The 23483-nt window shown below is 54.1% G+C and overlaps 6 protein-coding genes across 6 annotated transcripts; 2 read left to right on the plus strand and 4 right to left on the minus strand.

Moving 5' to 3' along the window:
- Nucleotides 1–195: 195 nt before the first annotated feature.
- Nucleotides 196–2178, plus strand: KRP23_13073 (Peroxisomal acyl-coenzyme A oxidase 1; the record flags this gene model as incomplete). The annotated part of the gene is made up of 1 exon (XM_067883739.1): nt 196–2178. One exon carries the CDS (start codon nt 196–198, stop codon nt 2176–2178), a length of 1983 nt encoding a protein of 660 aa, XP_067739157.1.
- Nucleotides 2179–4072: 1894 nt separating this feature from the next.
- Nucleotides 4073–6058, minus strand: KRP23_13074 (Peroxisomal acyl-coenzyme A oxidase 1; the record flags this gene model as incomplete). Its single annotated transcript, XM_067883740.1, has 1 exon — nt 4073–6058. One exon carries the CDS (start codon nt 6056–6058, stop codon nt 4073–4075), a length of 1986 nt encoding a protein of 661 aa, XP_067739158.1.
- A 1803-nt stretch (nt 6059–7861) lies between these two features.
- Nucleotides 7862–9847, minus strand: KRP23_13075 (Peroxisomal acyl-coenzyme A oxidase 1; the record flags this gene model as incomplete). The annotated part of the gene is made up of 2 exons (XM_067883741.1): nt 7862–8995; nt 9272–9847. The coding sequence occupies 2 exons, from the start codon at nt 9845–9847 to the stop codon at nt 7862–7864; spliced, it is 1710 nt and encodes a 569-aa protein (XP_067739159.1).
- Nucleotides 9848–14487: 4640 nt separating this feature from the next.
- KRP23_13076 (UDP-glucose:protein N-beta-glucosyltransferase) lies at nt 14488–17860 on the minus strand (the record flags this gene model as incomplete). The annotated part of the gene is made up of 7 exons (XM_067883743.1): nt 14488–14755; nt 14831–14967; nt 15042–15191; nt 15250–15969; nt 16041–16298; nt 16368–17701; nt 17776–17860. 7 exons carry the CDS (start codon nt 17858–17860, stop codon nt 14488–14490), a joined length of 2952 nt encoding a protein of 983 aa, XP_067739160.1.
- A 121-nt stretch (nt 17861–17981) lies between these two features.
- KRP23_13077 (Protein ABHD16B) lies at nt 17982–20969 on the minus strand (the record flags this gene model as incomplete). The annotated part of the gene is made up of 4 exons (XM_067883744.1): nt 17982–19673; nt 19782–20684; nt 20761–20814; nt 20886–20969. 4 exons carry the CDS (start codon nt 20967–20969, stop codon nt 17982–17984), a joined length of 2733 nt encoding a protein of 910 aa, XP_067739161.1.
- A 182-nt stretch (nt 20970–21151) lies between these two features.
- Nucleotides 21152–23343, plus strand: KRP23_13078 (uncharacterized protein; the record flags this gene model as incomplete). The annotated part of the gene is made up of 5 exons (XM_067883745.1): nt 21152–21342; nt 21412–21523; nt 21591–21641; nt 21699–21803; nt 21871–23343. 5 exons carry the CDS (start codon nt 21152–21154, stop codon nt 23341–23343), a joined length of 1932 nt encoding a protein of 643 aa, XP_067739162.1.
- Between the last annotated feature and the right edge of the window lie 140 nt (nt 23344–23483).

The raw sequence follows: 23483 nt of genomic DNA on the forward strand, positions 1-23483 counted from the left end.
CGGTGAAAGAGACTGCAGATGGCGAAAGTAGGCGGGATCCCAGGTTGAACCTGATATAATGGTGTAACGTACGTTATATTGGCGTGGTGTACTCAGCACACGACGTCACCGTTGACGTCAACGGTGACGTCAACGTGCACTTCAAGTCTTCACTTCCCAATCTGCCACCAAGCGCACAGGTAACTTATCTTCAGTATGGCAATAGAGCTCAAGGACCTGGCGCCGCTGCTGCTCAAGAAGGAGCGCGCCAATGGCGACATCCACCCCGCAGTGCTCACTAATGTGTTGCGTGATGGCAAAGCCGCCAACGCCCGCCGCAAGCAGCTCATCAAGGTCATCGAGCAGCACCCGGTGCTCTCGGACCGCGACATGATGTTCCGCAACCACACGGAGCGCTACACGTTCGGACTGAAGAAGGGCTTTCACTATGTGAAGCTGCTCCAGGATGGGGACTACACAGACCCGCAGGACCAGCAGATCCTGTACAAGGCGCTGGGGGAGCCGCTAGGTTTCGACGTGCACCGCGCTATGTTCGTGCCGACGTTGGAGAACCAGGGAGACGACGAACAACGCGCCAAATGGCTGCCGTTGGCCAAGAGCTACAAGATCTTGGGAGCCTATGCCCAGACGGAGCTGGGCCACGGGTCCAATGTGCAGGGCATTGAGACCGTCGCCACGTACGACAAAGCCACCCAAGAGTTCGTCATTGACTCGCCCACGCTGACGAGTCGCAAGTGGTGGCCTGGCGGCCTGGGCAAGACGGCCAACCATGCCATTGTGCATGCGAGACTGTTCCTGGACGGGGAGGACGTGGGTGTGCAAGCGTTCTTGGTGCAGATTCGGTCGATGGAGGACCATGAGCCTCTGCCGGGGATTGAAGTGGGTGATATCGGCCCAAAAGTTGGCTTCAACGGCGTGGACAATGGATATTGTGCATTCCACAAGATTCGCATTCCTCGTGAGAACATGATGATGAGGTATGCGAAGGTGCTACCGAATGGGACGTTCGTGAAACCCAAGAGTGATAAGCTCGTGTACTTGACCATGGTGCAGATCCGCGCATACTTGATCAAGACTCTCGGTGCGCAGATGGGGGCTGCTACTGCTATTTGCACTCGCTTTAGTGCTGCTCGGATTCAGGGACGCACGCCGGATAACAAGGGTGAGTTCCAGGTTCTCGACTACCAGAACCAACAGCACAAGCTATTTCCACTGATTGCCACTTCGTACGCTGCCCATTTCGCTGGTGTCTCCCTCGTGGAATTGCACGACTCGGCACTGGATGTGATCAAGCGAGGTGGGGCTTCTTTTGGTGCTAAACTCGCCGAGCTGCACGCTGTGGCGTCCGGACTGAAGGCCTGGCTGGCAGAGCGAGTAAGTGATGGCATCGAGACTTGCCGCCGTTTGTGTGGAGGTCACGGTTTCACGCAGTCCAGCAATCTGGCTCACATGTTTGCTGAACTCGTGGGCGCTAACACGTACGAAGGCACGTTTGACGTGCTGGTTCAACAGCACGCCCGCTATCTGCTCAAGACGTTGGCCTCGCTTCCTGCTACCGAGGAGTCCACCAAGTTTTTGACCCAGGTGAAGCGCTTCAGTGACATCAAGCTGCGATGCAAGGCTCAAACTTCTGAAGACTTCAGTAACCTCGACCTGCTTCTCGAAGCGTTCCAGACGAGAACTGCGCGCATCGTGCTGACGCTAGCCAACAAGATGAAAGCCACCAAGGGCGATGGTAATGCTTGCATGGTGCTCATGACGCGTGCGTCGACAGCTCACGCAGAGTTGATTCTCCTTGAAGCATTCATCCGCGGATCAAGGAGTCTGCCCTCTGGCCCCGAGAAGCAGGCAATGACGCAGCTGTGCTCGCTCTTCGGCGTGTGGCTCATCACCAACTCAATTGGAGACTTCCGCCAGCACGACTACCTCTCCTCGAGCCAAGTCGACCTTGTTCGTGAACAGGTGGTGCGTCTGCTGCCGATCATCCGCAAGAACTGCGTGCTGCTGACGGATGCCTGGGACTTCAGCGACTTCGAGTTGAACTCGACGATCGGTCGCTACGACGGCGATATGTATCGTGCACTAGTGAGGCGTGCGGCCGATGAGCCGTTGAACAAGACCCAGGTCTCGGAAGGCTATGAGAAATACCTGAAGCCATTGATCCAGTCCGACCTGTAGAATCTGAACTACTACTCGCGTGAGTGTGTTGTGGTAAGTGCAAGAGCTCGTTCGCTAAGATCTTCAATTCATTCGTCCAACTTGTCCGTAACGATCGGTCGTGGATAGTTTGTGGATGACATATTATCCAACATTTGTAGCACACAGGAAATACTGAAGCAGCATCTGTACATGGCCTTCAACCCCCCAGCGGAGCTTTCAAGCAGGCTCTAGTCAAATGCCTCCTCACTCTCGTTTTCCTCATTCCTATTGACGCCACCTTCGTATCCACATGAAGACTCGATTTTGAAAAGACCGTCATCGGTATCATCGTCTCCATCCGATTCTACTCCCTCATGGCTTGAATGTTCTTCCTCGCTAAACACTTCGACGCGTCTGGGAAGTGTAGTCGTTTCAGCCGCAAGATCAGCAACATGGCGGCGCGCCATGCGCTCGATGGTCGCCACGAAAAATAGTAGACCTGGGTCTGGTGACGCGAACGCCGAATCTAGCTCCCTGTGAAATTGCTGGAGCGGGTTGCTCGTGCGTGCGATGATGCTACTACTCACGTCATGTAAATTCCACATCGCCGGCGGAAACTGGATGGTCCAGATGCATTTGAAGTAGACCCAGAAGGAGCGCCATTGGTCCTGTGCGTAAGGAACACCAGCACCTACACATTTGGTCTTGATTTGCTGTGTCACCCACGCAATTCCTGCAGTAGCAACTCTGCCAGGAGGGATGGAAACGAGCATATCGAGCACACCTTTCTCCATCGCAATGTTCACGGCCTCCTCCGAAATCTGCAGCCGCTCCATTCTCGCTCGACAATCGTGTTTGAAGAGGTACACGCTGCCTCTCACAACTGCGTTCGGGAACTGCGCTTGAAGTGCACTGTGTAGCTCAACATCGAAGTCGCACACGACTTCGGCTGGATTGAGTTTTCGTCTTGTGGCTTGAACGATAAAGGACAGAGCGTTGCGATAAATACGCAGCGTCCTCGTTGAACCTAGCACGTAGAACACAGGAACGAAGAACCCCGACGGTTTATCGTGCACAACCACAGCACAGAATAGATCGAATCCGGGAGGTAGGCGGCGGAACGAAGTATCAATGTAGATAGTTGAGTTGGCGTGCTTGAGTAACTCAAGCAGGTGAGGGTGGGCCCAACCGATGACTCGATTTGGGGTATTGTTGGCTCCATATCCATTCATGCAATTGAACTGGAAGAAATTCATCGTCGTGTTGCGGACGAGCGAAAGAGGAGGCATCTCAATCTGTCCGAGCAGGTTGGGGTCAATTTGGATGGCCAGGTTACGAGCCGCTGGCGTGAAAACCGGTGGCTGGAACACATTTTGGGCTGCAGTGACCTCCGCAGCGAGGTGGGATACAGGTAGCAAGTTTTGACCCGAGGTAGTCGGATCTGGAGTTTGCAGTTCAATATCATCTCCTCGTTCGCAGGTGTGTTCGATGAAGTTGGTGAACTTCTTGGTGCGGGTGATCAGGTCGACCTTCCCTTTGCATCCTGCAGACCGGTAGTAGCTGCATCGGTAGGAGGTCTTGCGACTCGAGATCGAGGCTTTCGTGTACTGGAAGCCTTCGAGGATCATCGTGGTCGTGAACCGACTATCCTGAATCGCAGCGGACTGGTCAAGCACCTTCCGAGCGCTCATTGTAGGTGGGTCACCGTTCATGATCCGGTCTCAATAAGAGGGAAGAAACTTGTGCTCTGGGTCAGGTCAAGGATTTGTGTAACGAACGCCACCAATTTGTTTATAATCCAACGACCATTTTTTGACCAAATATTGACCAATCCACGTCAATTAATGTTTATAAGTGGGGCACCACAGGGCATGGACACTAATGCCACTAGACCCGGCGCATTCGTACGATTCAACACTCCCGAAATCAAATCTTACAAGTCCGACTGGATCAATGGCTTCAGGTATTTCTCATAGCCTTCCGAGACCTGGGTCTTGTTCAACGGCTCATCGGCCGCACGCCTCACTAGTGCACGATACATATCGCCGTCGTAGCGACCGATCGTCGAGTTCAACTCGAAGTCGCTGAAGTCCCAGGCATCCGTCAGCAGCACGCAGTTCTTGCGGATGATCGGCAGCAGACGCACCACCTGTTCACGAACAAGGTCGACTTGGCTCGAGGAGAGGTAGTCGTGCTGGCGGAAGTCTCCAATTGAGTTGGTGATGAGCCACACACCGAAGAGCGAGCACAACTGAGCCACCGATCGCTGTTCCGGGCCGGTTGGGATAGTGCTGATACCATTTGCCAGCGCTTCAAGTAGTATGAGCTCTGCGTGCGCGTTGGACACCCGCGACATCAGCACCATACACGCGTTACCGTCATTCTTTCTGGCCTTCATCTGGCGTGCAAGGGCTAGCAAAATACGTGTAGCGCGCACCTCGAAAGCCTCGACCAAGAGGTTCAGGTCCCCGAAGGCCTCAGGGGTCTGACCAGAGCATCGCAACTTCGGATCGGCGAACAGCTTGATCTTGGACAAGAAACGGGTAGCCGGCTCGCTGTCGTCGAGGGTTTTTGCTCCAGCTAGCGTCTTGAGGAGGTATCGAGCGTGTTGCTGCACCAACACGTCAAACGTGCCCTCAAACGTGTTGGCACCCACGATTTCAGCAAAAAGGTGCGCCAGGTTCGCTGACTGCGTGAAGCCGTGGCCTCCACACAAACGACGGCATGACTCGACACCATCACTGACCCTCTCGGCCAGCCACGCCTTGAGTCCCGAGGACACCGCATGCAACGCAGCTAACTTTGCACCAAACCCAGCGTTGCCGCTCTTCACGATCCCAACGGCTGCATTGTGGCGAGCCATCATGTCACGAGCTGCAAATTTGGCAGCGTATGAGATTGCGATGAACGGGAAAAGTTTGTGCTGCTGGTTCTGGTAGTGGAGAACCTGAAATTCGCCCTTGTTATTAAGAGTACGCCCTTGGATCCGAGCAGAACTGAAGCGCGTCGTGATTGTAGCTGCTTTAGCCATAGTCAGTGCGAAACTCTCCACCAAGCTAGCGCGGATCTGCACCATGGTCAAGTACACGAGCTTATCACTCTTGGGTTTCACGAACGTCCCATTCGGTAGCACCTTCGCATACCTCATCATCATGTTCTCACGAGGAATGCGAATCTTGTGGAATGCACAGTAGCCATTGTCCACGCCGTTGAAGCCAACTTTTGGGCCGATATCACCCACTTCAATCCCCGGCAGAGGCTCATGGTCCTCCATCGACCGAATCTGCACCAAGAACGCTTGCACACCCACGTCCTCCCCGTCCAGGAACAGTCTCGCATGCACAATGGCATGGTTGGCCGTCTTGCCCAGGCCGCCAGGCCACCACTTGCGACTCGTCAGCGTGGGCGAGTCAATGACGAATTCTTGGGTGGCTTTGTCGTACGTGGCGACGGTCTCAATGCCCTGCACATTGGACCCGTGGCCCAGCTCCGTCTGGGCATAGGCTCCCAAGATCTTGTAGCTCTTGGCCAACGGCAGCCATTTGGCGCGTTGTTCGTCGTCTCCCTGGTTCTCCAGTGTCGGCACGAACATGGAGTTGTGCACATCAATGCCCAGAGGTTCCCCCAATGTGTCGTACATTATATCCTGCTCGTCTCTGTCGACGATGTTTCGGTCCTTTAGAAATTGCACAAAGTGCGAGACTTTCTTCAGTCCAAACGTGTAGCGCTCTGTGTGGTTGCGGAACATCATGTCGCGGTCCGAGAGTACTGGGTGCTGCTCGATCATGGCCACGAGCTGCTTGCGACGGTCGTTGGCGGGTTTTCCATCGTGTAAGACGTCGGTGAGCACTGCGGGGTCGATGTCGCCATTGGCGCGCTCCTTCTTGAGCAGCAACGGGGCCAGATCCTTGAGCTCCATGCGATCAGATAGGAATGTGATGCATGGAACAGCTATGGATTGTTGAGATTCCGTGGCAAATTGACATACACTATGAATTCTATTCATGGGGTGCTATGTATGTAACGCTGGAAACATACAGATCCCGCTCCAATTTTTAGTGACCTGTGGGATAACGTAATATTTCATGCTATTAATACTTCTATTTATACAGGTAGTATCGAATTTCACAAACAAATACTTTGTACTTCGTTTGACGTCATCGGTGAGACTTCAACATGACCCCGAGTTGCTGCTGCTAAGCTTACCAAATTGCAATGTTGCTAGTAAAGTGAGCCCTTCATGGAGCACCTATTGGTCTTGGTTAAACCGATACAAGCATATCATAATCAACCACATATGCAAAAGGGTTACTATTAATAGCAGGCTCCTGCTGCATGTTGTCTGGGTCGCCGAGTCTGTGGAGGAGAAGCCTTCGTGACAGACGTTAGTGCCTATTCTACCATCCGGCAGTTTATCTCGATTATTAAAAGCGGAGAAAATGCTACGTTCTTACGGCAAGCAGAGACAACTATTACCAACTGCATTTATCTCGTGGCGTCGGAGCTTGTCCGAACAAGCGCCGTCCTCTTCCGATGTTTTGTTTAACAGGTCCCATTCTCCATCCAGACAAGTTCATTCTTCGATTTACCATCTTCCTATCAAACCAAGCAAGTCATGATGTCCACCATGAAATCCTCTATCGCTCTCCTGCTCGCGCTCGTTGCCGTGTCCAGCAGTGTCTCTAACGCCACCAGCCTCCGCCAGAACCACCGCGACTTGAGCGACATGGCAGCAGCCACCTACACGCAGACGAACCAGTACGCGTCCGCCATTCTGGCCCGAGTCAACAAGGAGCGCGCCGCCCACGGACTACCGTCACTCTGCTCGAACAAGAAGCTGCAGGCTGCAGCGCAGCGTCATGCCAAGGACCAGTCGAGGTCGGACTACATGTCCGTCTACGGCACCGACAACTCGACTCCCGAGTCTCGTGTCAGCGACGCCGGCTTTAAGTGCCAGCACATGGCCGAGAACATTGACTCCGGAAATGCAAACGCGGACGATGTGGTGGACTGGTGGATGAAGAACGTGGGTCGCGACAGAATTCTCGACAAGTCGTTCACGATGGCCGGAGCGGCGTACGTGTACAACGACAACACGTCCAGCAAGCACTATTGGGTACAGATTTACGCCTCTGGTATCTCCGAGTCGTGCGGTCCGTGATTCTAGGGAGAACTCTTTTTATGAGAATTTCCCTGCATATTGCCAGAAGTACACCAATATAAGCATATTCGCTGCATCACTTGTTTGCCCTAATGTTTTAATCTGGCATGAGAAGCTTCAACTCTTGCAACGTCCTTACTGTTGACAACAATCAATCGGGTAACCGTCGGGCATCACTCTCAACGCAAATTGTGCATGTATTGAATCAATACTATTGATTCGTGACTTGAGCACGAATTTCACTCAGCTCAAACTACTCACAGCAGAATCCAGGCATACTATGTAGTACATATATATCGAACAACAATACCCTGTTTCGTGAGAGCAAAATTCCCAATAACAATCAGAAACACGGACGCACTGCGTTGATGTCCGCTCAAAGTTGGCCGGCAGCTAAGGTTTTGAGTTTCATGCCGCATGCCGTGGTAGGAGGTTGATAGCACTAAATATAGGAGGTCGATAGCACTAAATATACGTGCGTTTCACGCTTTTCATTTGATCACGATCAGTTTTCCATTTCATTCCGTTGTTAAGACTTACTCCATACACTATCCAACCATCTTACAGGGTCGACTGCAAAAGCGGCTTGAGGAACTGCTCGTAGCACTCGGGCACCTGCGTCTTGTTCAGCGGCTCGTCAGCAGCACGACGCACCAAGGCGCGGTAAATATCGCCGTCATAGCGGCCGATGGTCGAGTTCAGCTCAAAGTCCGTGAAGTCCCAGGCGTCCGTAAGGAGCACGCAGTTCTTGCGAATGACGGGCAGCAGGCTCACGAGCTGCCGACGAGCCATGGCAGCCTGCTTGGAAGAAATGTAGTCGTCCTCACGGAAGTCGCCCAGGGTCTTGGTGATCAGCCAGACACCAAAGAGCTCGCACAGGTGGGCCACAGCCTGGCGCTCCTTGCCCGAGGGGATCGAGTTCAGGCCGGTCACGAACGCCTCAACGAGAAGAAGCTCCGCGTGGGCAGTAGACGCACGTGTAATCTGCACCATGCAGGCGTTGGCGTTGTTCTTGGCGGTCTTCATCTCAGCCGCCAGAGTCAACACCGCACGGCTAGCACGCACACGGAAAGCCTCCAGCAGTAGTGTCAGGGTGGCAAAGTCCTCGGGCTTTTGCGCCTTGCAGCGAAGGTTCGGGTTGGCGTGTGACTTCGCGTCTGCAAGGAACGCCGTTGGGCTGTCTGGGAGGTGGCTCCCGCTCGAAAGGGCCTTCAACAGGTAGCGTCCGTGCTGGTTCACCAGCACATCAAACGTGCCTTCGTACGTGCAGGCACCAACCGTCTCCGCAAACAAGTGACCAAGGTTGCTCGAGTGTGTGAATCCGTGCCCACCACACAGGCGACGGCAGTTCTCGATGCCGTCGCTGACATGGTTTGCCAGCCACGCCTTCAGTCCAGAGCACACGGCGTGCAGATCCGCGAGCTTGGAGCCGAACGACGGATCGCCACTCTTGACAATGGCCAGCGCAGAGTCGTGCATGCCAATGAGCCCCGTACCGGCGAAGAAACCAGCGTACGAGATGGCAATATACGGGAACAGCACGTGCTGCTGGTTCTGGTAGTCCAGCACCTGGAACTCGCCTTTCGTCGCACCCGGAGCCTTGCGACCTTGCACACGCGCCGCACTGAAGCGAGTCGTAATGGTCGTGGCCATCCCCATCCCTTGTCCGAGCGATCGGATCAAGTACGCGCGGATCTGCACCATGGTCAAGTACACGAGCTTGTCACTCTTGGGTTTCACGAACGTCCCATTCGGCAGCACCTTCGCATACCTCATCATCATGTTTTCACGAGGAACGCGAATCTTGTGGAATGCACAGTAGCCATTGTCCACGCCGTTGAAGCCAACTTTTGGGCCGATATCACCCACTTCAATCCCCGGCAGAGGCTCATGGTCCTCCATCGACCGAATCTGCACCAAGAACGCTTGCACACCCACGTCCTCCCCGTCCAGGAACAGTCTCGCATGTACCATGGCATGGTTGGCCGTCTTGCCCAGTCCGCCAGGCCACCACTTGCGACTCGTCAGCGTGGGCGAGTCAATGACGAACTCTTGGGTGGCTTTGTCGTACGTGGCGACGGTCTCAATACCCTGCACATTGGACCCGTGGCCCAGCTCCGTCTGGGCATAGGCTCCCAAGATCTTGAAGTTCCTGGCCAATGGTAGCCACTTGGCGCGTTGTTCGTCGTCTCCCTGGTTCTCCAGCGTCGGCACGAACATGGTGCGGTGCACCTCAATGGCCGTGGGCTCCCCCATGGCGGCGTACAGGATCTGCTGGTCCACAGGATCCGAGTAGCCCCCGTCCTGCAGCAACTTGATATAGTTGAAGGCCTTCTTGATGCCGAAGTTGTACCGTTCGTCGTGGTTGCGGTACATCATGTCGCGGTCCGAGAGCACCGGGTGGCGCTCGATGACCTCCAGCAGCTCCTTGCGGTGGGCGTTGGCTGCTTTGCCGCCTCGCAACACGTCGGTGAGCACGGATGGGTTGATATCGCCATTGGCGCGTTCCGTCTTGAGTAGCAGCGGGGCCAAGTCCTTGAGTTCCATTGCCATAGAGGGTCGTGATGCAGTGCACTGGGGTAGTCGGCAGATTGAACAATGACCGACGACTTTCGCGGATTGGTGAAATGCGATGTGCCGGATTTTGATGGTGCAGTTGACTGCGTATAATGATATAATGGTATAGATACCATTTAAATATCTAGAGCATGTTTAACAGCAAAGTGATCTGGATAGATGATAGACCGACGAATTGGATGTACTGATTATACGATTGGGCAGGTTGCAGTGCGTCTCTATGCGTTCATTTGACGTATACATGTTCGAGGGATCGCGTCACCTGTGCGTTAAACACCGACGGCTGCAAGCTCGGCTCGATGCAAGCCAGCGTTCGTTCTTGTGTGTAGCAACCAAGAACTCTAACTCTTGCGGGTGGCTCTGCAGGCAGGATTGTACTTATGAGAGGTATCACCTATCCGCTTCAGTTTTACCCGTCCTTTTGCAAATTCCAAAACCGATTCGTAAAGTTGAAGTTGCCTTGCTCGGCAATCGGATGGACAGCGTTTACTCAACGGACGTGTCTGCGCGGCTATAACTCGTTGAAGGCAACTCGGCAAGCGTTGACGAATCTGTCGTCGAGGTCCCCTCTTAACCCCTTGGTTCCCGAAAAAAAGGCCCCGGAACACGTAAGCGAATGTCATATCTTACGACGAATTCATGTACCAGTGCATTTGTATGTGGTGTAAAAACCGCGTGGGGCTAGGTGCATAAAGTTTCGAGAGGTTTTCAGCTCAATGTCGTAAGTTATACATCTTTTAGCTGTCAAGGGCACCGACGAATGTCGTAACTTACTACTGCAGCTCAAATCTCATGATAAACACTGTGCACAGATAATCCAGCCCAGCCAGACAAGCAAAGAAAGAAGGTGCATTGAATGAAGAAGTATGCATTTTATGAACCTCCAGCAGCATCACTCATCAAGTGACACGCTCACTACTCATCCTCGCTCTCTTCGCCATTGCCGCTCTTACTTTCGTCACGCGCACGAAGCTGAAGCTCGCGGCGTGTCTTCTTACGCGCGCCAGCTTTCTGGGCGGGGCGGCGCAAGACCACTCGCTTCCCAAGGTGCGTAGGGATGGCCTCACCGGCATCAAAGTCTTCATGCCATATCTCATAGCAGGTCTTCATCACACCCCTGTACTCATGGCGAATCTTGTTGCAGAGCCAGCACTTGGCATCGTCCACGGAGCACCGCTCGCAGAACCATGTCGTCTGGAACGACTTCTTGGACGTGCTCGACCGCAGCAGTGCGCACACCTTGCAAGAGCGCTGTCTGCGCTTCTGGACTCCACTAACAGTGACCCAGTCGTCGCTCTGCTCCGGCGCGTGCGTATGGCGGGTGCGCGTTCGTGTGCGTCTCTGCGTATCCACCGTCGGAGTAGCCACAACTCCGACGAAGTCATGAGCCTTGAGTTGCAAGAGCTGGTTCTGGAGCTGTCCAAGCCACTCCCCGCGCTTCAGGCATGGCGTCCCCTCAATCTTTGCTGTCTCTTTGTGCGTGAGGAAAGAGTTCACCAGCGCCATGTCGACAAAGCCTAGAAACAGGCTCCTGTAGTACTTTTTGAACTTGGTAGAAGTCTGAAGAGAGAAACGTTGTAGGCGGAGTTGATCGTGCACATCAACTCCGCCCATCCAGCGCTGGTAGTCCGAGACTGCACTTGGGCATGGCACACTGATCTGCCCGACACACTTGATGTTTCTGCCGACGCTCGACTCTCTCATTGCCGAGCCTGTGCACAAGTAGTGCACAGGCTTGCGGTCCCACCAATGGAATGCTACCATGGCAGGGACCGCGACCGATCTGGAGAATGTGAACGTGCCCCTGGGAATGCCTGAAGGGCGGGACTGGCGTTTGTCTACGATGCGCTGATCGTACCCAAGCCGGTTTGTCATGATCGTGCCGATCACGTACACGCCCATGCTAAGCAGCTCGATTGCGAGCAGGACTGACGAGTAGTACCGGTCAACCACGACGGTGTGCCACTGGTAACGCGCCTTCGCCGCGAACAGAACTTTCAGGTTGCGGACGACTGCTGCAGCACCCGTCTTGTGGTCAAATGCGGCATCACCAGCAGTGCCAGCTTGGCGCTTGCCAGCATAAAGCTCAAATCTATGCAGATACGACATATCCGGTCAAAAGTGTACGTGTATGTCGTAACTTACGACTTGAGAAAACACACAAAAAAACCAAAGTACCTGTGGCAATACGACGTGCGCGAGTCACACGTCATAAACATCTTGGACCCGTATCGATGCGGCTTGTCTGGCATGAACATTCGGGTGGTGTTCCGGCGAGAAGTGGACGGCAAGACACCCTCGTCGAAAGAAATCACCGCCGGAAGGGACCATCCTTCCAGGAAGCGCTGCTGAAGCTTGTCAATGATCGGGCGCAGCTTCCACAACTTGTCGCGCGTCCTCGGTGCCTCATTGTCCACGAAGTGCAGGTCCCTCAGGATGTCCTGGCACCGGTTGCGCCCCATGAAGCGTCCAAAGTTGCCGGCAGGGATGGCGCCGTCCTCGACCATCGACCAGTGGTCGGAAAAGCGACGCTTCTGGGGGCATAGCATCCTCGCGACGAGGAGCCCGATCACGTTTAGGATCTCGTGCGGCTTGTATTCGTGCTTCAGCTTGAGCCGGCGGCGAATCTGCTTCAGCGACTCTCTCCGTCGCCTATGCTGCTTGGTCTGGATACCCTTGGCGCGTTGGTCAAGCTGCTGCAGCGAGTACCGGTTGGTTTCATCGGCGATCATCACCCACAGCGACTTGGGCATGAAGTACAGGAACGTCTGTAGCGGCGAAGACGCAACAGCCCGCAGCTCAGCGACAGGCAGAGCCATATGTTCGCCCAACCCGGGGTACTCGGGCGTGTCCACCTCGAAGTCGGACGACACCACCGGCGTCCACTGCGTCGCTCGCAGTGCGTCCTCGCGCTGCTTCTTCTCTTGGCTCGTTACACTCGTGTTTCCAATCATGAGCGACCTGATGAAGGCTTCATCCATCCGCTCAGCATCAGCCTCCGACAGCACGTCCTCATCACTCACCACATCGCGCGCAGGCTCCTCCTCGAAGTCGTAATCTCTGCTGCCTTCTCCATCACTCTCGTTGCCAGACTCCATGCTCTCGTACTCCTTCTCGTCCTCGTCCTCCGGAATGAAGTTTACGTCCTTCTTCACAACACGAGGACGAAGCGTCCGAGGTGGTGTAGCAGGCCGCTGCCGTTCTTGATCGTCATCGGCTCCGCTCTCTAGGCCGCTAGCCTCCGACAACAGATGCAGGTTCATCGCAGCTTCTCTCTGCGATGTATCGGCTTCGAATTGGTGAGGTGACAACCCCAGCGCGTGGGGCACCGCTGCCTGGGACAGCTCGTCCTCAGAGTCGTTCGGTGATCCGAAGAGATGGTCCAGAGTACCTTGAGAGAGTCCGACGGTGGTGTCGATCTGCGACGCACCCACCACCGGACTCGAAGCTCGCGTGTCCACCACCACCGGCCTCGCAGCGCCCGTGTCCACCACCGCCCTCACGGCGCCCGTGTTCATCACTGCCCTCGCAGCGCCCACGTCCGTCGCCGGACCTGCAGTGTCCGTGTCCGCCATTCCGGTGTCCCCCACAGTGCCAGTATTCACCACGGTCTCAGTAGAGGCCACCGAGGCAGTGGCCACCGCCGAACCCGTCTCTGCTGCCGTGCCCACGTCTGCAGCTGTGCTTGTAGCCGCTGTCGGGGCTGTTGTGCGCGCTGCTTCTGCGCCAGCAGCCTGGCCTGCAACGTCGCCGACCTCGTCCATCAGCCCGTACTCCAGCGCATACGCAACAACCGCGGTTTCACCCACGAATACCCCATTGCCATCGGGGGTAGCATATCTATAGCATCCCCACAAGTTACATTAGTCTAGAGCGACATAGCACATTCGTACATTAGATAAACGTACCTCCCTTCCGTAGCGAGGCCGGTCGGCTTTTTGTACGTCCACCCCGCCGCCCGCAGTTGCCGCCAGAAGTGTGGGAAGTCGAGATCGCGGGCAACTGCAGCGGCGGTAGCACTCTTCCTGCGCTGGCTAGACCGGATGCGCGCCATCCGGCAGATTCTGAAATGAAAGGCTGCGGACGAGCGGCACGCAGATCCCAACTTTGATCTTTTGCAGGCTATGTAACGTAGTTGGTTTTTCTCAAATGCCTCTTTGGTCTTATACTTTTGAAATGACTTGAATAAAGTATTGACCGAGCCAATTTCTATTGTTTCCTCTTCAATGTCGTAAGTTATGACATAACAAAAACGCTATGTCTGAAGTTACGACGTCGGGAACCAAGGGGTTAAAGTAGCGCCGACGCGAAATTCTTGTACACGTATTCTACTGTTTCCAAGGTTCCGTTTGCGCGGAGGCAGTTCTGGCGACGATTGATAGAGCGATCGAAAACTTTGAGATGCCTATCATGGCTGGCAGTAGCTGCTTGCTAGAATGACCGTGATTTCTAGAATGACGCTGTAGGAGGTGCATAGTAACTTGATCTGTTGGAAAGCAAGGTCTGTGTATTTGTCTTCCTCATCAATGCTGCCAACTAACGCTTAGTGAAGCGTTCCTAGTACTTCGTATTCGGATGCATTACAGCGAGGCCCTCGTCTGAAATTGATGCTACGGAGGCGAAGTCAATTGCTTCTCTCTTCGAGTTACACCTCCTAGGAACGTGTTCCAGTCCTCGATAGTGCTTCGGTCTTGATAAATATCGCTACGATGTGCCAGCAAACGCTGTCGGATATCCTCGTGATCCGTGGCGATATTTACCGCTAGTTGAATATACTCATCCAGCGAATCCGCGATACAGTCGGAGGCGTTCATATAACGCAAAAATCCGGCAGCGAGATGTACGACACTCTGTGCAGCAGGCAGCGTCACCACGGGGCTGTATCCATGGACACACAGCAACCCTCCATTAATCGAGGGAAAAAACAATTCACTGGAACATCGGCGGACTTACATGCCCAAATGAAGCGCGTCGAGCGTTGTAACTCCACCACCGAATGGGAACGGATCAAGGAGGACGTCAGCAAGGGACAGCAGTGCTTGAAACTCGGGGAATGGTAACGTTGGTAAGAACAGCACTCGCCGATGGGCCTGCATTTTAAAGACAGACATTCCTCCATTAAATAAAATGAGCTGAAGCAACACAACTGAAATGAGGCCCGTACCCGACCAAAACGCTTCCTGAACCTCCGACGCAGCTTTTCCATCCAGACGACTTGGGTATCCGAAGCAAGCAGCACGATAGTTGCTTTATCATCAAGCTCTAAGACTCCCGCCAACGCCTCATCAAATGCTGGGTGAAGTTTCATCAACGTCTGCACACAAATGGTGTTAGCTCACGAATTTTCTCTCGTGAAACTACAGTGCACTCACCTGCGGACACACGTAAAGCCTTCGGTTGGGAGGCAAGTGTAGCCTTGACCGAGATATGTCCTTTGATTCTGCTGTGAGTGGTTTGGGCTCGGTGAAAGCCGTGCTGAGGCCACGAAACAGCACAATTTGCTCTGAGAATGACGCCCGACGGTACCCCGATAGCTGGTTCAGGATGTTGGGCTCCTCTACCGGCTCATCGAAATGTTTGGAGACAAAATGCTCCGAGGAAATGAAGTAGTCGATCTGTGGGTTGCCAGTGGTGATCGGGTGGCCCCAGAAAACGCACTGGATGGGAGCCACGCGGTGGTGCGATAATAAGACTGTCCACTCGTCCATGCCGAGTTCTGGGAATACGGCCACGTCAAGTTGCGCTTGTCGAAGAAACTGTACGGCAGCATCTTGACTCTCGGGGAGCTCTACGTAGTCATCCGCCGTCCGCTTGAACCCTTGGGTTATCTCGTCAGAATCACGAAGGAAGTGCATGCACCGGTAGATGGCGACATGAAACTTGGCTCGATCCAGGTTCTCTATGACACTGAGCAGCAGCTTGCCCACCGAATGTGCCCGAAACCACGTCGAGATAAACCCAACTCGCCGGAGCTTGGGAGCACCACTGGGCGAACTCCGTACAGGCTTGGGGTTGAAAGAAGAAGAGAGGCTCGGGTAAACAGTTGACCGAAGCTCGTTGACAGCTCGCTGAATAGGCAGGACATTGATTCCCTGCGTTTATCACGATAACGATCAGCACAGAGTAATGTAAACGCTAGTATCCCGGCAGTAACGGGTCGTACCTGGTAGCCGATAAACATGGTCGGAGGCGTGATGGTGTACCGAAGATAAGCCGCAGCTTCGGGCCGTAATGTTGACCTCGGCTCACTAAACGCTGCTGTGTTTGCATTTCCCAGCGGAGAGATCACTCGCTCTTCCAGTCTCTGGTTTCGTTTGTGTGTTTCGGTGAAGGTATGCAGTTTGGTCGTTAGTTCCGAGACAAACATGTCCATATCGTTTCGAGAGGAGAAGACGACTGGTACGGCTAGAAGCTGTCGAACCTTCATTGCAGTACAAACACATTTCGTCAGACCCAACACGGTAGCTTTATAGTGCGCGGCTGTTCCTACCTCGAGCGTTATTCTGTCGCCCTCACACAACCGTGAAGCGTAGCTGAAGAATCGAAGAGACTCGTCAAACGGACCCAGCTCGTCCAGGAAGACGCCCATCATTACCAGAGTATCAAAAAGCTCTTTCGTAAATTTGCTGCTAAACTCACGTGACGGTGACTCCACTGCGTTTCCCACTAGGTAGCAGCATGCCAATGCAAGGTTCGTGTCGTTGATCGATCCTGCCGCGACCTCCAAGCATTCGTGATCGTGATCCGATCTCATCCGTCTTGCTAGTCGGAGGAAAGCGTCTTGTGCCACCTGTAAGCTCTGGCCGTTGTCACCAAGCTCAGAAGGTGCACACGTCGTCGCCAGTGAGAGGCTTTCCACCAGGTCCCCTTGAAGAAATTGCAGAAATGATAATTGGCATTGCACAGACTTACCAGCTCGACCTTGTGAGGTCTCCACTAGTCGCTGGAGTAGGAAAGCACTGTGCGAGTAGTAACCACACTCGGTTAACTTGCGTGTCGCTGCCTGGATCACACGTTGCTCCTCGCCAGTAGAAGCCTTTGCGTCGTTAGCTAACAACTGAAGTTGCAAGACTGCAGCAGCAACAGAAGCGTGGAGCGCTGCCTGGCTCGCAAATCCCCACTTTGAAAGCTGCCGTGCGCACCAGGAGAAGAATTCCACCAGCTCCGCCAGCTTTGTGTCATCGTACTGTTGGTTGAATCCTTCTGTCAAGATCCCCGCCAATAGCTCATCCAGTGTCCCCACAAGAGGCTCCAGCTGCTCGGCGGCATCCAGATACTCTTCATACACCGCCACAGGCGCATTAATGTCCACCAAAAACTGGAGTCTCTCATGCGCTTGGCCAACCAGACCCACCGGAGGACTTACACGTAGTCTAATCGCAGTCAAAGTTCCGGTAGAAGCAACTTGCTGGCGCTGAGAATCCTTCACCAGCTGAATCAGTCGCTCACCATCGCTTAGCGTCACAGAGACCGAAGCGGTAGTGTTACGTTCGTACTCGAGACTGCTGAGGGCGATCAGAGCTTCCTCCGAATTCACAAGAATCATGAAAGCGGCTCCAGTCGCAGCCACATGCGTCAGTTTCTCCAGGAATGAGCATTCCCCACGCCGAACTACCACTGCTGCTCCGTCCAAATTCACTTCACGGTCACGCATAGCGACAAACGGCGAGCAGGCCAGCATTTCGCCACCCGGTGCAAGCACCACTTTAACGTCCTCGCTCTCCTTCGGCAGATATGCTCCGAGCGCCGCCAGTTGGCAGTTAAAGGAGATTGACTCCATCCCCTGAGAATCGGGCGCTGTTGGTACCTTGGTAACGCATTGAGCTGCTCACACATTCCAGTATCAAAAGTTAAGTCAATCATAATATGACAGCTCCCGCTCCTCAATCTCGCTGTACCTGTTGGCAGCGTTGGTTGTTTCGCAGATGCAGTAACGAGCGTGATGCAGCTAGCTAAACAGCAGAGCAACTTCCAAGTTCCCATGTTGATCTCCGGTTGACAAGTGCGATGCGTGTCAATCGTGACAAGATACGCCTCTTCAAAGATCGTAAACCTTGCAATGCATTTCTGTAGTACTTTGAAGTGCAAGTATATGGATGTCTATCTATTTGGAGGTGACGAAGCCTGCTTGCCGCAGGAAGACTACGAGTGCCTGCTTTTCTGCGTCTTCGTAGTTTTTGTTGTGGCCACAATGCAGAGGCAGCAAGCAACCGAGCTTCGGATCCCCAGTATTTATCACCAAAGACGGCGCTCCCTTGCTCTGCTCTGCTGGTGGAGTTGCTGTTTTGCCATCGCCTTTGTTAGTGGCTTGCTCCGTATCACTTTTGGAATCAGACTCGTTCGTTTTCGTGCTATCCAAGTGACGCCATCGCCGCTGGAGTGCGTCATGCAAATACTCCACCATGAGCACCAGGAAGCCGATGTCGTAGTCGAACTTGAGCGGCGGATACTGCTCTACAAGGTGCTGGAGCATGGCATGCACCTCTGCAACCGTGGTGGGCACGATGAAGATCCCGTCACGGTCAAACGGCTCTAACGAACGCACAGTCCTGCGTTCTGGAGCTACACGACCACCCCATGTCAGAAGCGAAGCTGTCCAGGCTCGGATCTTGTCGTAGCCCCCGTTCTCTGCAGCCTGCAGGAGACACTGGCCGCAATACCCGTCTAGCCGCGCAAGCTGCATCCAAACGACAGCCAGAAGCTCATCAGGGAAAGCCGCCGAGGTGGTGACTGGCGCAGGCGCAACGGTCGCATCGGTCGAAAGCATTGGGTGATGCTCGTTGTCTGCATCACACGTTGCAGTTGTTGCCGAAGCTTCTGCATCGTCAACAGAAATTGTAACGTGGCTCGAGCTAACAGCAGCAGTAGCAGGTCCAGTCTTCTTGCTTGAGCCTTCAGCTTCTTCGAGACCTTTACTGTAACCTTCAGCATCTCCCTTGTCGCGGCGAGCCGTGTATTCAAATGCACGTCTACCAACAGATAAAACGGCCTCACTGAAGCGGGCCACCATGGTCTCTGTCAATGGCTCTCCTAGTTGTGGTCGACTCGCTGCTTCACTGACACGACGTATGCTACGGGGGCCGCACCGTCCCCGCGTCTTGCGTAAGAAGCCTGTCGCAGACGACGGAGAAACTGGAGATCCATCAGTTTCGCGTTGGCGAGGAAGGCTGAAAGTCTTCTCACCCAATTCAACACTTAGCGCGACACCGGACTTGAGAGAAGCTCCGTCCAGAATGATCTCGTCACATGGGTCCGAGCACAGCAGTTTTGCGCAGGTTGCCTCCAGATAGTTCTGCACATTGTTTGTCTCCCAACGCATAACCCAGTCCACAACGGTCCCAGCCCATTTCGCAATCATCCGCTGAGCAAGCGCTGGAACAGTAGCGAAGGTGCGATCTGCAATGAGGACATTCACATGGGGCGACTTACGAGCCACGTAAGTTGCCACCAGTCCACCAATGGACTCACCATGGACTGCAATCTTCTTCATGCCACGTTCGCTCTTCAAATAGTTTACAATTGCAATCCCGTCGAGGTTGTGCATTTCAGGCGATGGCGAACCTTTACAACGTCCATACCCGCGGTAATTGTACACGAGCACATGGCAGTCTAGATCGGAAGTGTAGAACTTGATCCAGTCCATTTGCAGGTGGTGGAACTCGTACAAGCCACCGTTTGGGTTGCACAAGACGACGACGGGACGGTCGACAGCGTCGCGACCACTTGATGCAGGAGGCATTAGCATCGCATCGACTTGGTGGCCTTGGTAACCTAGAATCCAGACCTGTTCGGCTTTCTATAGAGATGCAAGCGCCCACAACAACAGAAATTATCAGACAGCCTTGAAGAAAGAAGACACAATAATAGTCATCATGTCCAGACATAAATGAAGACGACTACGTACAAAGCGCACAGTCATATCTGCGCGGAGCATTTCAAGTGTCGCAATATAGTCGACCTCGGGCGTCGATCCGCGGCAGAGTTCCTTCGCAATCCAGGTCACATTTCTAGCAGCAGGTGCATCGGTTTGCGGGCGGCCAATCAGCGAGATCGCAGTCTGCAGTCGACGTACCGCCACTGCAAAAGTTACCAGCGGGTGCGCGGCATCAACAGGTTTGGCCTTGGCTGCCGCTTCTGCTTCTAGCGATGCCGAGTCCACCGTCGTTGATCTTTTCAGGACTGGCTTTGACGCACCACCGAACAGTTTCTTGCGCGCAGGTTCCGCGGTCTTCACTGGTACCGGCTCCTCTTTCTCCTCTCCAAACATCTTCAGTCTTTGCATCTCAAAGGCCTTCTCGGACGCCGAACACAACTTTGAGCAGGGTTCCGCCAGTTTCTGCGTGTTCACCTTCCCAATCTCCCGTAACACCCTCAACAGCTTTGCCCCGTTCGTCCCTAAATTGCCATCGCGTTCCACGATCTCCAGCGATTGCATCACCGGCAGCATTAGCGTCTCCAGAGCAAATGTGAAGTTTTGATGGACCTGTAGGAAGCGCAGCCGCATGGGTTTGTTGCTGCTAGTGGGGTCCAGCACCGCCGCCAGCTCTGCAGCTGCCTCAGCGAAGATCTGGAGACGGCGTTTGGTCAGCCGAGCGAAGTTGGCTTCCCCTTCTCGGATGACGAGCTTCAGTTGGCCTGGGTAGGCCATGAGAGACGCCACTCGTCGAATCCCCAGTACTAGAGCCAGCAAAAGGGCCACTAATAGTCCTGGCAGAGTCAGCAGCTGTGCTAACAGGCGTAATAGGCCTCCGACAGTCACGAAGACGGTGTTGGCGATCACGAACACAATGAGCACGGGCAGCGGGTTCTACCATGTCAAATACAGCATCATAAGTACACTAATGCAATATAATGTATGAGAATCTTAGTCGAGCGTATGTTACCATGACAATAAGCCGCCATGGATGCCATAGTTGATATGCCAGTGACGGCGCCAGCTGCGTGTTAGAACGAATATTACGTTAGAGAGACGTCGAATTGAAGGGGTGCTGGAGGTGCTACCGCATACCTGGTCCTGCTCCTCGTCGTTCTCGTCCGTCTCAGGCTCGTCGCCGTGCGCGTGGCCACACTGGCAGTCGCTGGGCGTGAGCATCTCCGCCAATACTAAAATATTTCGATTAGATGGGGAGGATAGTGTGCACAGATTTAGCACCGCAGGGTAGAGCTAAAAACAGTGTAGCCATCTCTCAGGTTCTATTTTGAGCTTGAAGTGTCGGGTAGTTGCTGCGTTCTGACAGGAGTCGTGGCAAGGCTAGGCTAGAGACCATCGTTGCGATGGACGGGCGTGAGGAAGACGAGTTGACTATCCAGATCCCGCCGCATGATGGATCGCAGACGGAGCGGACACGAGGAACGTTTGGCGGGCGCCAGCGTTGGCTTTCTGGTACGGGGCCTGATACGAAGGCAGGGTCGGATGCCAAGGCGACCGAGTCGATGCTGTCACCACGGCGCGGGTTGACTAAAATGTAAGAGTTGCTGGTTTGGATAAAGCGGCGAGCGGGTTGGCGTCTCACGTGGGTTTTCGTGTCCTGTAGGAAGGTGACGGCGCCGTCGGTGCAGCCGTACCTCTCGTCGCTCGGCATCTTGGTCGGGGATGAGACGCATATTGTTGAGAAAGAGGTCGACGAGGTCGCTAGTCTGCGCCGGGTAAGCTGCGAATGTAGCGATCTTTTCGAGAAGTTGCTTGGTTTCTCATTGCACGTGGTTTGGACAGGAGCATGATATGATAAAGAATGCGAACTGGCGCAAAGAGCAGGAAATCAGGGTAACGTCTTCGTTGATTGTTGTCAGGAGATGTTTTTCTAATACGATGTTTGTTCAGAAACTTGAGGAGGACGTGGAGAATATGACGATGACACTGCACGGCCGCATGGCAGACAATTCACAGACCAAGTCTCAAATGTCCAACATCGAGAACAAATCTACGGTATGCTCTGCTACTCACTTACAGCAACCGCTTCTTGACAACTTACAACTTGATTAAAATGGTGCAGCTATACGAGTCTAAGCTGGAGGAAGAGTTGACGGACCGAGGCGTGTACAACCACATGATTCAGCGTCTGGCACGAGAAGCACTTGAAGCGAAGAAAGCAACTTTAGCCAAAGAGAAGACCCTGCAAGCATTGCGCGTAGAGCTGTCAAGCGCCATGGCGGGGCTCCTAGCAGTACGACAAGAGAAATCAGCTGCCGAGAGTTCGTACAAGCAGCTTTACACAGATTGGTGGGAAAAGAAGCAAGCCAACATCCGCGGGCTTGACGACTTGCAGCATGCTGTGGAGCAGACACGACTCAAGTCGGACATTCTCGAGGCACGCGAGGTCTCACGTAAGAAGAATGTACAGGCCGCTTTAGGACAGCTCAAGCAGAAGGAGTCTCGCCGTCTACGTCGCGAATCATCGGCGCAGATGACACACTTTTCGGAGATCCAGGAGGAGCTATCGGACACGGATCGAAAGCTGATGCGCGTAGAGGCCGAGCTGAAGCAAATTATTGAGGCTGCTGGTACGAATGACGTGGACAAGATCATTGCCAAATACGTCGGCCGGGAGGAAACTTTACGTGCCCTGAAAGAAGAGCACACGGTCAGTGACGCGCGTATGCGCAAATTGCGTGAGCGGCACAAGCAGCTGAACGAGTCATTGAGCCACCTACGCAGCGCGGCCGCCAATTCGCGCACAATTTACCAGGAAATGGATCAGACATCGGAGCGACTCAAAGAGACCGAAAAGGAGGCCGCTGTGTTGGCCGACAAGTGCAACCGATCCAACGTGCTCATGGATGCCTTTCGCGCGTGCATGCTGAAGTGCCTCACAAAACTCAGTACGGTGCACGGCTCGCTGGACTACGATGACCAGCACGAACTCAGCCGAGCCATGGAAACCCCCACACCTGACTTACTGCACCTGATGGAGCAGAAGCTTAACCGCGTCCTAGATGTCATTAACCGCGAGAAGGCCGAACGTGAGCTGCACCGATCCGAGACAACCACAAACTCTAATGGTTCAGGTTCAGGTTCAGCCCTCAGTGGCGGCGCTCCCACCACTGATGACAAACCTGGAGTTGCCCAAAGCTCGGTGCGCGCGCCCGCACCCTCCGAGACCGAAGAACACTTTATCCTGCGAATGGCTTCGACTACTGCATCGCCTGCGAACGTCCGTGTACGTCCTAAGTCTCGTTCAAGTGTGGTCAGATCCTCCTTCCTGGGACCCCCTCCTGGAGACGAACACAAAACTTCTTCTGCTCGACGCGCTGGGCACACCTCTGCCCATGATGTTGTGAGCGGCGGCGGAATTTACAACAATGACGAGGCTGATGACAGCACGAATGCAGGAGCCTCCGCAGACGTGGCCGAGGATGAGACCGTCATTGACCGGCACATGCGCAAGAAATTGGTGGGGCTCATCGTGAATCGCGGCAGACGCGGAAAGAAAGCTCCGGCGCTGCCTCAGACAAGTCCACTACATTAGCACTACATTTCTTGACACCAGTAACAATATTCAGCAGCAGCTACTATGAAATATGAGCTACGCGCGTGCTCAATTCTTCAAGCGACATCACTCAGCTGGCACCATAGCGGTAGTTCAACCATGTTCATCTCAAAACTATA

Source organism: Phytophthora ramorum, assembly GCF_020800215.1.
Source record: "Phytophthora ramorum isolate Pr-102 chromosome Unknown Phyram_PR-102_s0016, whole genome shotgun sequence".
In the NCBI taxonomy this organism is placed as follows: domain Eukaryota; phylum Oomycota; class Peronosporomycetes; order Peronosporales; family Peronosporaceae; genus Phytophthora; species Phytophthora ramorum.